The sequence below is a fragment of the Mustelus asterias genome, chromosome 11 (assembly GCF_964213995.1).
Source record: "Mustelus asterias chromosome 11, sMusAst1.hap1.1, whole genome shotgun sequence".
Lineage (NCBI taxonomy): Eukaryota > Metazoa > Chordata > Chondrichthyes > Carcharhiniformes > Triakidae > Mustelus > Mustelus asterias.
The window spans coordinates 72,156,197-72,172,409 of record NC_135811.1 but is presented as its reverse complement, the minus strand read 5'-3'; the positions used below and the strand labels follow the sequence as shown (position 1 = coordinate 72,172,409).

The 16,213-nt window shown below is 44.7% G+C and overlaps 1 protein-coding gene across 1 annotated transcript in view; it reads left to right on the top strand.

The window, feature by feature from the left end:
* The window catches only part of ace (angiotensin I converting enzyme (peptidyl-dipeptidase A) 1), a 200,629-nt gene extending 194,800 nt beyond the window's left edge, over positions 1-5,829 (top strand). Inside the window, exon 25 of the mRNA XM_078223747.1 lies at positions 4,044-5,829. Coding sequence (XP_078079873.1) covers positions 4,044-4,243 — 200 coding nt within the window. The 3' untranslated portion in view covers positions 4,244-5,829. The remainder of the gene's footprint in view (positions 1-4,043) is intronic.
* Positions 5,830-16,213: the final 10,384 nt, after the last annotated feature.

Sequence of the window (16,213 nt, the reverse complement as noted above, 5' to 3'; positions counted from 1 at the left end):
CCCGCTTCTCAATCCCTCCACCAATGGGAACAGTTTTATTTTTCACATTTCTTCACACTTTATCCTTCTCTTCTTCAAGAGGAACAGCTCCAAATTCTCGAATTGTTCTATATAACTGGAACTTCATCATCCTTGGACTCACATGTGAATCTTTCTGCATTTTCTCCAGTGCCTTCACATCTTTCCTAAAGTGCGGGCGCAGAACTGGGCAGTATATTCTGAACCAGTGTTTTATACAGGTCTAAGAAACTTTCTTGCTTCTGTATTCAAAACAAGGAGGAAGCCATTTAGGACCAAGATGAGTTTTTTTTTGCCTTGGAGGATTGGAAATCTCTCCCGCAGAGAGCTGTGGAAGCTCAGTCACTGAGTATGTTTCAAACAGAAATTGACAGATTTCTAAATGCCAATGATGAAATGGAAGATCAGGTGGGGGGAAAAGACATTGAAATGGATGATCAGCCATGGCAGAGAAGGCTCGATGGGCTGAATGGCCTAATCCTGCTCCTATGTTCCTGTGTTCAATGCCCCTGTTAATAAAGCTTAGGATAATGTTGTCATATTGATAGAACCAGCTAATTATGTCCCTCCCTTAATATTCGGGAAAGTTAGTTCAGGATGTCAAGATAGCACATCTTCACAAAGGGTAGTGGAAATCCAGAACTCCTTTCCCCAAAACTTTCAAACTTGAGGTTGACGGATTTTTCCTTAGTTAGGCAATAGGCCTGTGGAACCAAGGTGGGAAAATGGAATGAAGATATAGATCAGCCATAACTGGATTACACAACATGCATGAAGGACTGAATAGCTTTGTTTTTCTTCTGTGTTTCTATGATGATGTTGATAGTGATGATTTATCAACTGCTCCCATTAATTCACAGCGTGTTAATCTTTACAGCCCCTGGGTGTGAGTGGGCTGCAGTGCTATGATCAAGATTAAATATGGAACTGTAATAAATTGATAGCTGAAGCTAAAGAACAAAAGGCTTTATTGCCAACAAACAAATAACTATATTTACAACAGGGTCAGACAGAATAACTATGCGACTGTACACTACTCCTTCCTGGCTCCAACTGTGGATCCTCCCCCTGGATCCACGCCCTTGCGCTCAGTTTCCCACTTTGACACTTCATAGGGTCTGACCCTACTACGTGGCCCATAGGGAATGCCCCCTTAAAGGGGCCACGCTACCACATTCCTTCCCCCACTAACTCCTGAAGTCACCTAAGGAGGAAACTAAAAGACAACAACATTAACATGAGCAACAATTTTCAAGAAGAACATCAGGGAAACCTCAGGCAACTTGTCATACATTTAGTCAATCCAGTAACTGAAGATATGGAAATTAAATACTCAGCTTCAGCACTCGTAACTCAAATACTGATGGAGCAGGGGCTCAAGGTGGAGCTTTGTGCCTGGTTTTGAAATTTCGTGTCCAGCAGCTGCCACCCCTATAATCACACTGGTTCCCCAACCCTTGTGACAAGCTTCAAGGGCAGCTCTCATGGTCGCGACGTTACCAATGCACTCAAAAGAATAGTCCACACCACCGTCAGTCAATCCAATTAAAACCTTTTGAATGGGCTTTTCATAATCCTTGGGGTTGATTTATAGATTTATATAAAATCACATACCAACCGATTCAAGAACAGCTTCTTACCTGCTGCCATCAGACTTTTGAATGGACCTACCATTTATTAAGTTGACCTTTCCCTACAGCCTAGCTATGATTGTAACACATTCTGCACCCTCTCCTTTCCTTCTCTTTGAACGATATGTTTTGTCTGTATAGCGCGCAAGAAACAATATTTTTCACTGTATGCTAATACATGTGACAATAAATCAAATCAAACCAAAATGTAGAACACAGAAACAGACCGATCAGCCCAGTTGCTCTGTGCCAGTGCTTATGTTTCACGTGAATCCCCTAAAACGCTACTTCATCGCACCGTAGCAGCACAACCTTCAGTTTGTTCTTCATGTTTTAATCAGCTTCCCCTTAGAATGCATCTCTGCTATTCGCTTCAACTACCCTATCCTAATCATTTACTGCATAAAGAAACTTCTCCTAAGCTAGTCCTCCCTGATGTGTGGAATATACAAACGCTATGCTTTAGAACACATGTGCAGGTACAAGTGTTCCCAAATCCTCAGGGAAGCTCCACTAGTCTGGCCTGAAATGGCCTGTAGGAGACTCATATCAGCTGAAATCTAAGAGTACAGTCGGCCCTAAGTGGGCTCCAGACCCTTATTGTGGAGAGTTAATTGATCCCAGAAACAACTGATCATCTAAAAAGGAAAGAGAAATGTGCACTGTTCATGACCACCGGCAGATATCTCAAGGTGCTTTACAACCAATTTTTGCATTGTAGTCACTGTTGAAATATAGAAAAAACAGTAGCCAATTTTATCACAGTTAACTCCCACAGACAGCAATATGATGGGCAGATAATATATTTTTGTGATATTGAGGGATAAATATTGGCCAGGACGGTGAGGGATAACTCCCCTGCTCTTCACAATAGTGCTATGCAATCTTTCCCTCTGAACAGGCAGGTGGGACCTCAGTTTAGAATCTCAGTAGACAAGAGAATTGAGGGTTATTGAGGGCAGACCGCAAAGTAGAGTTGAGTCCACGACTGGATCAACCATGATATTCTTGAATGGTGGGGCAGGCTCGAAGGGCCAAATGGCCTACTCCTGCTCCAAAGTCCTATGTTCTGATCTTACCCAAAAGATAGCAGCCCTGAGTGCAGCACTCCCTCAGTACTTCTCTGAAGTGTCAGTCTTGATTTTTGTATTCAGGCCCTAGAATGGGGCATAAACCCAGAATCCTGGGAATCAGGTGAGAGTGCTACCAACTGAGCCACAGCTGACGACACGTCACTTCTAAGAAACATGCCTGCTCCAGCTATAGCAGAACATTGAAAGAATGAAGGGTTAACCTGGCCCCTTTGTCTGGGTCAGTGTCAGAGTGGGAAAGGCTTTGCTCCTACATTCAGGCCCTGCTGACAGGGGTGACTCTAATAATCACCCATCTTGGACCAGTGGTCTTGCTCTTCCAAAACTTTCAAGGCCTCAAACTCACAAAGGGCAGCAGAAAAAATTTGGGTATCTCTAAATCATCTGGGAATCATTGAAAGCTGGTGGCCAAGTATCAAAATGTTCAAAAGAATGTTGGTCTTTATTCCAAGGAGGCTGGGGGACAATGTGATGCTTCAGTTAAGCAGAGTTTAAGTCTGACCCTATTTGGAGTATTGTGTTTGGTTCTTGGCACCTCACCTCAGAAAGAGGGTTTTAGAGGGCTTCATTCATTCATTCAGCAAAGAAGATTAGGCAGTGATCCATTTCCATATCCCCAGCCTAATAAGAATCTATCTTGAAAATGTTATCTGGCCGCCCCAACATCCGCAATCCTTTTTTTGCAGATTGGGGGTAGACCTCCATCTCCTATAACTCTTTGTGTAATCTAACCAAGGTGTTTAAAACAGTAAATCATAGAATACCTACAGTACAGAAGGAGGCCATTCAGCCCATCGAGCCTGCACCGACAACAACCCCAGCCTATCCCCGTAACCCCACATATTTATCCCGCTAATCTCTCCGAAACTAGGGACAATTTAGCATGGCCAATCAACCTAACCCGTGCATCTTTGGATTGTGGGAGGAAACCGGAGCACCCGGAGGAAACTCCACACAGACAGTAACCCAAGCCGGGAATCGAACCTGGGTTTCTGGCGCTGAGGCAGCGATGCTAACCGCTGTGCCACCATGCCACCCAAGGGACGGGATTCAAACAGGAAATAAGAGAAACCACTAGTGGGAGAGTTTAGAACCTTATTAGAGCGAGAGTCAAAGGAGTCCTTGGTAGCTATCATAACAGTGAGGAAAGGAGGATAACTGGACATGTAAAGATCAGGCATGTTCTGATAGAATGGCGGGGCAGGTTCAAGGGGCTGAAAGGCCTCCTTGTGATACCAACAGTGATTCTTGTCACCCTGTATGCTGATCAGAATAACGATTAACTTTCTCATTTTTTTTCCAGCTCTTGCCGTGACAGATGATTCAGACGTCCAAGTGGATTTTCTGGGACTAAGTCTAAAACCAGGGCAGGCAGAAGTGGGCCAGTGGATCCTGCTTGTACTGGGTATTGTCCTGAGCATAACGGTCATTGCCATTGTAGCAAAAATAGTTTTAAGAAAGAGGCGTCCTAACAAATCAACATCTGAACTTGAATTGAAATGAAAGCAAATCCCATCAGGTCAGAACTTGTTCACTATGCAAAAACAAACCAATAATTCAACACTCAATTTGTATTTGTAAATCTGCTGTAAGAATGTTTAATTAGTCTTTTGGATTTGACTGTCTTCATACTTTGAACACTTCAGCAATGACTAGCTATTTGGTGCAGGGATATGAAATAATATATTAAAGGGTTCTGTTATGTCTGTAGTTTGCTGTAACTTTTGAATGTGAAAATAATGTAAATTAGAGCAGCACTAGATTACATTGTTGAGATTCCATGACAGAAATATAATGTTGTATAGTGATGTTGTTCTCTGGATATTGTTGCGATCTTGGACCTATCCGCTCTGAAATGCGACCATATCTAACCAGCATGGTACTGCAACCATATCACTACAGAGAGTGAACGCATAATTGATGACAGGCTGATACATTCTAGAATTGGAGGAATGAGGGCTATCTTTTGCCACTCAAGGTTTTACCCCCCCCCCCTTTTTTTACTGAATACCAGAATTCCCTTCAAGTCACTCTTAACCCTTTAGACATTGGCTGTGCCTCTGTGTCCCAGATGTACCAAGCAGCACCCTCGATCACGAAGACCTGAAGCTGTTGCTATGTGTAAGGTTCCCGCAATCTGTCAATCCTGGCGTGGCATCAACAAGCCATTGGGCTGCCAGGTTTGAAGCAGAATACAAGGACTTTCCAGCCAATCACAAGGAAAGATCATTAATCACAGGATCCCAAGGCAAGATGTGAATTGTCTGGAGAAATGTCACAAATCATTGATATTCCCGTCATACCTCAATAACCACAGATGACTTGAGTTATGTTGATTATTTTAAAACGGATAACATGGCAGCATTGCATCCAGCTATACATCCTGCCTCAGTAAAGCCTCACAGGACTTTTAAAGAAGTTTCTAATTTTTCTTTCTAAAAATCCTTTCCTCCCCTTAAAACGTCCAGCTGTTGAAGAGGTGCTGAATGTCATTTATTTGGCCCTGCGATGGCTGGTGTTTGCTCCAATGAGGAGTTGAGTAGTACAGGAAGTGAATGTCCCAGGTTTGACACACGTTCCGTGCACCAGGGTGGCCATTGGAATTCTGCAACTGGCCATCGTATCTCTGGGCGAGGGAAAGTGAGGTTCAGTCGGTGCTTTCCCATCTGATTACCATCAGATGGAAGCACATTATGAGGACTTGGAGCGAAGAGAAGGTAAGGCCCAAATGTGATCCCCCAGGTAGTCAAATAGCAAATCAACACTCAGATCAACACAAGGCAAGGTGACCCAGAGGGCAACCGGTACTCTCGGAGAACCCAAGGAGCCAACACCTTCAGGAGAGAAGGAGAGAGGATTGGTGTCAAGAATCTACCTTGAAATCCAAATATAGAGGCACCCTCTTAAAACTGTGCTGCTGTGCTCTGGAAAAATCTAGCTCATAACAATGCATTGTTTCTCTTATGTAGATATATACATTCATTGCATGATTTTTGTGTGGTGATTCACATAGGAAGTGTTCAGAGAATGTTGGGGAAATTGGTGTAACAAACAGCATGCACAATATACTTGAGCTGTTTTAAACAAAATTGTGTCCTGTGTGCTTTATTCACCACAATTCAGCCATCATTAGAAGGGAGATACCCTTGCCTACAAGCCATGAACCTTGGGATGGGAATAATATTCCTGGAACCCAAAGCCATTGTGGCGATGTCAGAACAAACCACAGGCAGGAGAAGCTCTGGAACCTTCAGCGAGGTGGCTTTATGTCTGTTTCTGTTCCTTCATCCCCTTTGTAGAGTCTGGCTCAGATACCAGCATGGAGTTGTGCTTGGCATTTATCAATCAGCAACAACTGGCATTTATTGATTAACTTTAACATAAGAAAACATCCCAAATTGCTTCATAGACGTAACCGGACAAAGTAAACATCAAGTCAAATGAAGAGATCTCAACCAGGCCTTAGAACTTGGCAGCCAAAGTAATGGACCAGTGGATGTGAAAGAGGCCAGAATTGGAGACGTGCAAAGATCACAGAGGGTTTTTTGTATTAATATTCTTTCTTGTTGCCCCAATTGCCCTTGAACAGAGTGGCTTTCAGAGGGCAATTAAGAATCAACCACATGCTGTAAATCCAGAGTCTCGTGTAAGCCAGTATAGATATGGGCATTTTCTCCTCCTAAAGGACATTATGGCCACGATTTTACCGGCTCACCCCACCCATCGATGAGCAGAGTGAGCTGGTCAAATCAGGGCCAGGAAATCAGGATCGTGCCCAATTTCTTGACTCGCGATCTTACCGGCAACTGATTTCCGGCGCAGTGAGCCTCTTGTCGATTTCTGGCCAGAGGCTGAATAATCTATTTAAATTTATTAAAATTTTAATTTACATGGCATTAGAGAGCCTGTAACTCAATCGTTTGGGCTCATTTGCCTTTGTGGCCTCGCCAGGAGAGGTTCTCTCCGGTGAGGAAAACATCTGTTTCCCATGAATGGGGAACAGTCGCGTTGGCCTCACCAGCAGAACCGGAGGCCATTGAGGCCCCCCAGGGAATTGAGGGCAAAGGGGTTTCCCTTGGGCAGTGCCACCTTGGCACCACCAGCCTGGGGCCTTGGTAGTGCGCACCAGGCAGAGGCAGGGCCTGGAGGGGTTGTGGCCAGGCCAGGGCGGCCCGATTGGGGAGAACGGGGCCCGCTACACACTCTGCCTGCCTTTGGTTGGGGAGAAGCGTACAATCAGTCTGCGGGGTGGGGTGATATTTTCAGGTGGTGTGGGGCTCGCAAATGGGGCTGGATTGAGGCTGGCAGCAACAGCAGAGGCCTGATAGCTCTCTGTTAGCCAACTGCTATTGCAATTGCACATGTGCAGCCACAGAGATCTGTGCAATAGCTCCCTCTGCTGGAAGAGCAAGCTGGCTGGCGAATTAAGCCCCACCCACTTCCTGTAATAGCTGGAAACAGTCGAGCCCATTTTTCCATGCACTAAGTGCATAGGTTTGGGAATAAAGACTCAACCCCAAAAAAACAGATCTGCAACTCTCCTGTTTTCATACTAACTGGACACTTAGGATGGAATTTTACAACAATCAATGCTGGTTTCTATCAGTTTTACTATTACTGAGACCAGCTTTCAAATTATTAATTGAATTTTGACTTTCATTCATTGAATTTAAATTCCATCAGCTGCTTTGGCGGGTTTTGAACCCATGTGCCCTGAGCATTAACCTGGTACTACTAGCCTTGTGACAATACCACTATATCATTGACTCTTCACCATTTTAAGACTGGAGAAGGTTATAGAGATAGGGAGGGTTAAGGCCATGGAAGGATAGAATTTATTATAGCTGGAGTCAGTGAGGACCAAAGATGTGCGGGTTAGGTTGATTGGCCATGCTAAAATTGCCCTTAGTGTCCTGAGATGCGTAGGATAGAGGGATTAGTGGGTAAATATGTAGGGATACAGAGGTAGGGCCTGGGTGGGATTGTGGTCGGTGCAGACTCGATGGGCCGAATGGCCTCTTTCTGTATTGTAGGGATTCCATGATTCTATGAGGACAGCAGTGATAGCTTAATGGGACTCAGGTGTGTTTGGATATGGGCAGCAGAATGTTTAATTTTATATTGGATGGAAGATGGGAGGCCAACCAGAAGAACATTGAGATAGGCATGGCTGGAGGTAAATAAAGCATGGATGTAGGTCATTCAATCAATCTCTTATCAGAAGAATTCCACTGGCACTTAGAGCGGCAACATCCCTGTTGTGTTACTGGGCTCCTACTCGAGGCCTCGGCTGGATCCAAAGACATCAGTTTACACTCCCTCAAAGGAAACAGACTAACAACCTCTGAGAGAAACAAATTCTCTTTATCTCTGACTTAAATGGGAAACCCATAATTTTTAAATTGTGTCCCCTAGTTCTAGATTTTCCCACGGAGGAAATTACCTCAGCAGGTCTGACAGCACCTATGGGGAGAGAATAGAGCTAATCTTTCAAACCTGCTGAGATTTTCCAGCAGTTTCTATTTTTGTTTCAGATTCCAGCATCTGCAGGAATTTGCTTCTCCCTTCGGGATTTTATACAATCACCTCACGTTCTTCTCAACTCCAATAGACATAGGCCCAACTTGCTCAACCTTTCCTCGTAAGATTACCCTTTTGAACTTCTTCTGCTGAAAATAAATCCTTGCATATGACAGGAGAACAGGATTGTGTGTGGTACCCCACATGCAATTTGAAGCAATGCACAACTGCAACAATATTTCCCTACTTTTATGTTAGATTCCATTGCAATAAATGCCAACAATCCATTTGTCTTCCTAATCATGTACTGTACCTGCATACCAACTTGTTGTGATTCATATACCAGGACGCCGAGATCCCTCTGCATTCCTGCTCTCTTGCCCCTGCAGGGGGCACTATCTGTGGCTGGTAGTGTACCAGTGATGGTGTATCCCTTTACAGGCCCAGCTTGGTCCTTCTCCAGTGTCTCCTCTTGGACTTGTACTGATCTTGTAGCCGGTTTTCATGCGGATCCACTGTGGAATCAGCCGGTTCTGCTTCATCTTCTTAGCGAGGAATCGCTTCATCCTGAAGGTTTTGTGGGATGGCATGGCTGCACGTCCACTCCGGCAGGAGGGATTCGTTCCTCCAGTGGGGAGGAGGGATCACCCGCAGAGTGGTGGCGGACCCTCCCCCCGACCAGAGGATGATCGTCAGAGAGCCACTCTCTCCACTTTCTGTTTTTTTTTTCTTTCGCGCCCTGCTTTGGATTTTTTTTGAACTGCGCATGCGCAGTTCAGAGCTCCGATCGGTCCGCCAGCGCTAAGCCCCGCCCACAGCGCGGATCGGACTGGAGCCGGCAAAACGCGTATGGGCGCGCTGCAAAGAGGATTCCAGGCTCGGATCTATTTGACGCCCAGATTCGGCACTTAGACTCAAAATGGTAAAATCAGGCCCTTAGACTGGAAGGGGATGCACACAGACTCCAGAATAGGAGTGGGTGATAGGTGGTGTTAGTTGGGCACATTAGGGATAAGCCAAACAAACACTCAGAGGGTGGGGGTGGGGGAAGGGGGGGTTGGGAGGGGACACAGTGGTCCTCAGTTCGAAGGGCAATGGGGAACTCTGTAAAAGTCCAAGTCCGTGGTCTGGGATCAGTCAGGGGGTCACAGACGCCAGACACTCCGGTGACGATGTGGAAATGAGTCACAGATTACAGGCAGCGCAGGGGCAGTGTGGATCTCATTGTCTGAAGCCAGAGACAGTTCAGGATGCAGAGTGCATGCAACAGGAGCAATCATTGGGAGTATGGCATGCCCAAGCTGCAGGGAGAGGCAAGGGATGTGTACTCCAGAGGGAAAAAGCACAGCTTGGTGTACAGGTCTGTCTCCCAGTCACTGTCCCTGGGCCTGGCTGTCTCTGTACAGGGCTGGTAACCGGAGGCATTTAGATTGTAAACACATAATAAAGTTGGGGGTGGGGGTTGGTATGTGAAGCTCTGCTTGGGGTGGGGGGGGAGGTGGGTGGGAGTGGGGGGGGGGGGGGTAAGTTCACCTTGGTAGTGACCGTGTACACAGCCTTCAGATGGGGTGGGTGGAGGTCCACATGGGGCATAGGCAGGAACCAAGTGATGGGCCGGGGCAGGGGGTAGGAATATCCACCATGACAACGATGGGATCCAGTATTATTGGGGGAGATTGGAGAACAACAGGGGGAAGCTGCATCTTCACATTATGTGGGTCTAGGTATATATCTGGACAGCGAGAGAGAAAGCGTTAAATTCTGTCTAGGAATAAAAGTGAAGAATTACCGTCTTGCTGTACCACAGTAATGGTACACTGAAAATCGCAGTGAATCTGATTGGAGGAGTCTGAGGCAGTGTGGGAGGAGCACAGTGTGAAACATTCACCTCCCTCTCTCACACAACACTTTCTTAAAAATTCATTTGTGGGGCATGGCCAGCCAACGACGCCCATAAAAGCTCCCTAGCAGGTCATTTGAATCGTATCTACAGTGAAACATCTTATGCTTACCTGTGCAAAAATTCAAAGTGCAAAACTTGTGGTCTGGACTGACTTCATAAAATACCTTGGAGTTTCTGACCTCTCTCTCACCTACAGACACACACATTGCAAACACTCTGCCCATTCTCTCACAAGTCTATGGTCCGTTCTCCTACCCCAACCTTCACCCAGTTTCCCCCTCCCCCATCTTGCCCAACTCGCACTTCCACTCCGAGATCCTCTCGCCCACACACACCCGCCCCATGGCCCGCTCTCCCCCTTGTTCTATGGGCCACTTTCCTTCGCACTCTCCCCGCTACTCCATTGTCCGCTATACTTCGCTCCACCTTTCCTTCAGCCTCACACTGGTCTGGAATTTTGAAGACGTACTTTCCCGCTGTTTCCAACTCATCCAATCATGGGCAGGCTTCTCACTGCACAGCTGCCAATGCAGGGAGAAGCAGCCTCTGATTGGACAAGCAGCTTTCTGGAAGGCCCGGATGTATCCATTGGAACCCCAGTCTAGGAAACCCTGAATTAATGCATTCACAGCAGCAGAGTAGCTTTGAAGTTGCTTCATGCTCGTTGTTATAATCCAGGTCAGAAACTCCAAGGTATTTTATGAAGTCAGTCTAGACCACAAGTTTTGCACTTTGAATTTTGGCACAGGTAAGCATAAGATGTTTCACTGCAGATACAATTCAAATGACCCACTAGGGAGCCTTTATCAAAAAAAGTTCATTTAAGAATACAGTTAACATATAGAAAGAAAATTAGCAATAGCTTTTACCAGTTACAAACAAGAAAAAACAACCATGATGTTGCATAAATCTTAACAACTAAATGCCCTGTTCCGATAGCACAAAACCTCCCTATAAACATACCGCAGGTTTAGCACAGAAAATAAGAATGCTCAAGTGATGCTGGAACTTAGTCTTTTGGTTGGAGAATTGAAACTCTGATTTCCCAGCCTTGTAAATTCCAGCAGAACCCGAGGGAGAGAGAATGCCACTCCCAGCTAGCAAACCACCAACATCAGAATTCTTCACTCCAGCAAAGTAAGAAAAACTACTTCCAATATAGCACAATTTCTAATTCCAGGGAGAGAGGCACAGAATTACTACCTTACAGTCTGAAGTCCAAACACCTTCTCAAAACACCAGGGAGAGAGAGAGACAAAACCTGCCTGCAGCTTGAAAACCACGACAGCCTCTGAAACGGAACCAAACTGAAAGTAAAAGAGCTCCCATCACCTGACCTGTCAATCATTCTTCCCCTTAATAATTCAAAAGGGTCGTAAACTCATAAAACATTAGGCCCAAATTAAAAATAAACAAAATCCCATTGAAACCATTTAAGCAGCAATAAAAAGACATCTAATCAGACAGCCTGTGCCAATAACAAAAACAAAAGGCTTGCTTACAAATTGCAGAGAACATGATTAAAACTACATTTTTTAAAGGCACAGTAATGTCACACTCATTAGAGCTGTTCTGGAGAGTTGGTCTTGATGGGCTCTATTTCTTAAAAGGGACTCTTCCATACTTGTAATAAGTAGTGTTGTATAATCATGTTTGTCCCTAGTTGGGACAGAGTCCCTTGAAGAGTTTGATCACATGACATGCTGATGATATCACTAACAGTTGAGTTTACAGTCAGTCTAATTCAAGGGTCTGTAAGAACAACACCTTCCCCAATAAAAGCTCTTGTCTGTTTTGTACCTTTGTGGGCCACAGCTTCTCTTCTTAAATACCACAAAGAAAACTGGCGACGAGGTGATTGAATCCACGTTGAAAACACCCGAAAAATAACTGCAGAAATCCGGTGAATTATTTGCTTTAATTTATTATTGTCACATGTATTGTAATTTTTCTACATTAAGAAAAATCATTGACCAATTTTCAAAAAGGATTAAGACAAAAATATCGCTGCACGAAAGCTGATGACAGAGGGGTTCCGAATAACAGAGCAGCCATCAAAGGAATCAGAATTTAAACAAAGATTTCAAAAGAAAACAATGTAAAAAATGCTGCCACGTGCTCTGCTCGGAATATTCTGGAACAGTTAAAAGCAAAATGCTGCAGATGCAGGAATCTGAAACAAAAACAGAAAATGCTGGAAAATCTCGGCAGGTCTGACAGGATCTGTGGGGGGAGAATAGAGCCAACGTTTCGAGTCTGACAAAGGGTCATCCAGAAGTATGTTCTGGAACAGTGTCTGGAACGATGCCCCCTCTACTGTGAGTAGCAAGAATTGCAACAATTGAGAACTAGCGAAAGGACAAGAGCTCAGGATTCGTTTGAAAAAAAAGCAAGGTTGTATTTAAAACTTTGTGGCATATTTGTGCTTACACAAGGCTTCCTATAATAAAAATGGTGAGAGTTTTTGGCACTGTGGGGCAGTATGATGAAAATGCTGAATGGTGGAACTCATACACTCAAATATTCGAATACCTGTCCAGGCAAACAAAATTTTGGCAGACATTATAGTCCTGATCATCCTGAAGACAATGGGGAGAAAAACTTTACAAAGTCTGGTGAACCCGAAAATCCAGCCTCGAAAACGTGCGGTGAGATTGTGGAGATATTGCAGGGCTACTTCTCTCCTAAACCCTTGGTCATTACCGAGAGTTTCAGGTTTCATAAGCATAACCAGCAAGAAAATGAATCAATCACACAATTCATAAAAATTAGCTGAATGCTGTAAATTTGGAGATGTTTTCAACAACACCATTAGAGATAGACTAGTGTGCGGGTTAGAAATGAAGGCTGTTAACTAAAAGCAACTTAGACCGAATGAAGGCTTTAGAAGTTGCGACCTCTCTGGAATTAGCAGCTAAGGAAGCACAACAATTAAGCTCAAGCACTAAAGTCTATAAGATATCGGCTGAGACCCGAAAACAGGCACAGATTCAAAATTGACACCGATGTACAAATACTGGATAATTGCTGGAGTAAAGTTGCAAAATGCAGGCATTGTGGCACAAAGGGGCATATCAAATGGGCATGTTGGAGAAAGAAACAAGTTTCAGAAAAGTTTGCTGATCATAAACAAAGGCAATAGCAAAAGGATGTGGCACAGAATCAAGACCTAAAACGTGAGGGTGAATGGAGCGAGAACACAACACCAAGGGAAGAGACGGAGTCACACCACAATCTGGAGAAGGCTGTGCCACGAGATTCAGGTAAAGGAGGCTCTGATAAGCAGCCCGAGGGGCAGCGGTTGGCAACTAAACAGATTGACAGTCTAGGGTAAGAGCTAAAGAGGAAAATGAGCTGGAGTGAAGTCGAAGAACTCCAAAGCCTGCAGAATGCCATCTCCACCTTACTCTAGCTAAGATCTATCCTGGGGTACCGCGGTCAGCAGTGCGGATGAAAGTGTGAAATGGAATGAACTGCAAGGAAATATCTCTGAGAGGTAGAGAAGATGAAGCCTCAGAAGTGAAAGCTTAAAAAAGCAATCGAGTCACCCTCCAACTCATATGTCAGCTCCAGTTGAGACAACAATGGATATGGTTCAAATTGAACCAATAACACCAGAGGTTGCCGTCAACACAAAATAAATCTGATGCCTGAGATTCGCCGACAACCACACAGGAATCGGCATCCTCCAATTTATTGACAGTTGTGTTTGTTAATTGTTTATATTGTAGATTGGGATTGTTAGCGTTTTACTGAGTTTCACTGCAGGAACCTCTGATGTAAAGAGGGAGGAAAGTGTGTATTCATGTTTGTCCCTATTTGGGACAAGGTCCCTTTAAGAGTTTTAATGATGTGACATACCGATGCCATCATCAGCACTTGTCGGGTTTACAGTCAGTCTAATCTAAGGGTCTGTAAATAAAGGGTTCCCAATAAAAGCTCTCGTTTGTTTCATACCTCTATGGTCTGCAGCTTAACTTTGAAAATACCACAAGTAGCTGTGTATTTACTCTGTCATTTTAAATAATACTTTCTTTTATCATTCCCTGCTGATGTGCTGTGGTGGTCTTGTGTTGCAGTGGGTAGTTGTCCCTTCCTCAAAGCCACAAGGTTTGGGTTCGAGTCCATGACTTGACGGCCAAGGAAGGTGTGTTCATAACTCGGCCAACCAGGTTGAGCATCAACTTATAAATCCTGCCAACACACACCAATAGGAGGCAGTAAAAAAGGGACAGATTCCTGGTCAGCCATGTAATAGAAAGAAATCAGAGCCTCTCCCATCACTATCCATAGCTCCGGATGACAACAGGCAGGTAAACACTCAGACTCTTCTGGGGGACCAATTGTCTGGGCGGCCGGTGTGGATCAGATTGGTGCTAATAGAACATTCCAGCTCAGGGTGGATGTAGGACCTGCCTCATTGCCCTGTGAAGCTGTAGGTCTGGTCTGTCTTCAGCAAAGAACTGAAGAAAATAAAAAGCTGCTTCACCAAGACCAATGACATCTGGAAATCAAAATCCGCATGAAGACAAAAAACTTCAAGTCGAGTCACTAATGTGGGTGTTGCACTCTTTGGATATGAGGGTTGGACTTTTTTATTCATTCGTGGGATATGGCTGGCCAGCATTTATTGCCCATCCCTAGTTGCCCTTGAGAAGATGGTGGTGAGCTGCCTTCTTGAATCGCTGCAGTCCATGTTCTGTGGGTTGACCCACAATGCTGTTAGGGAGAGAATTCCAGGATTTTGACTCAGCGACTGCGAAGGAACAGCGATATATTTCCAAGTCAGGATGGTGAGTGGCTTGGAGGGGAACTTGCAGGTGATGGTGTTCCCCGTATTTACTGCTCTTGTCCTTCTAGATGTAAGTGGTCATGGGTTTGGAAGGTATCGTCTAAGGATCTTTGGTGAATTGCTGCAGTGTATCTTGTAAATAATACACACTGCTGCTACTGAGCATTGATGGTGGAGGGAGTGGATGTTTGTAGATGTGTTGCCAATCAAGCGGGCTGCTTTGTCCTGGATGGTGTCAAGCTTCTTGAGTGTTGTTGGAGCTGCACCCATCCAGGCAAGTGGGGAGTATTCCATCACACTCCTGACTTGTGCCTTGTAGATGGTGGATAGGCTTTGGGGAGACAGGATGTGAGTTACTTGCCACAGTATTCCTAGCCTCTGACCTGCTCTTGTAGCCACTGTGTTTATGTGACGAGTCCAGTTGAGTTTCTGGTCAATGGTAACCCCAAGGACGTTGACAGTGGGAGACTCAGTGATGGTTACACCATTGAATGTCGAGGGGCGGTGGTTAAAGTGTCTCTTATTGGTGATGCTCATTGCCTGGCATTTCTGTGGTGCGAATGTTACTTGCCACTTGTCATCCCAAGCCTGGATGTTGCCCAGAAAAACTCTGAGATGAGAGAACACCTTTTGAAACATGTGTAATGGTGGAGGGTGCTCAGAATCTGCTAGACAAACAGAAAGATAAATGAGTGGATTCGATCAAGTGTAGAAATTCAGGAATCAAAATTGTTGTTTAGTACAGTTAGAGAAAGACAGGTTTCCAAGAACGGATTTTGGAATCAAAGACCTGATTGCCTTGTCCTAGCAACAATTGAAGGAGAAATGGAAGGTACAAACAGAAGAGGAAGAAGAAAAATTAGATGGTGGAAAGTGTTGCTATGTGGGCTTGAGGGATGATTGAAGAGGATCAGAAAAGAGGCAAGACGATGTCAACAGCCCCATTAAGATTATGGTGAAAACAAACAAATGGAAGTAAAGACATATCCCATGAAAGCTCGGTGACTTTACAACTGAGGACCACGGGTAGGATCTGACCACACGCCAAAATTATGCAATCAAATTATCAACACCTCAAAGGAGACTAGTGTGTGGAGATTAAAACTTAGCAGGAAGTTCTTCACTCCACTTTCTCTCTCTCCAGGCATTGCAACCAGTAGCTCCAGATCTCTAGAGCTCCCAATGGAGGTTCATCCACAAAAAGTTGGTCTTAGAGCCAACCCCATGCAGATTAGAAGATAGAAACCAGTGAAGACAG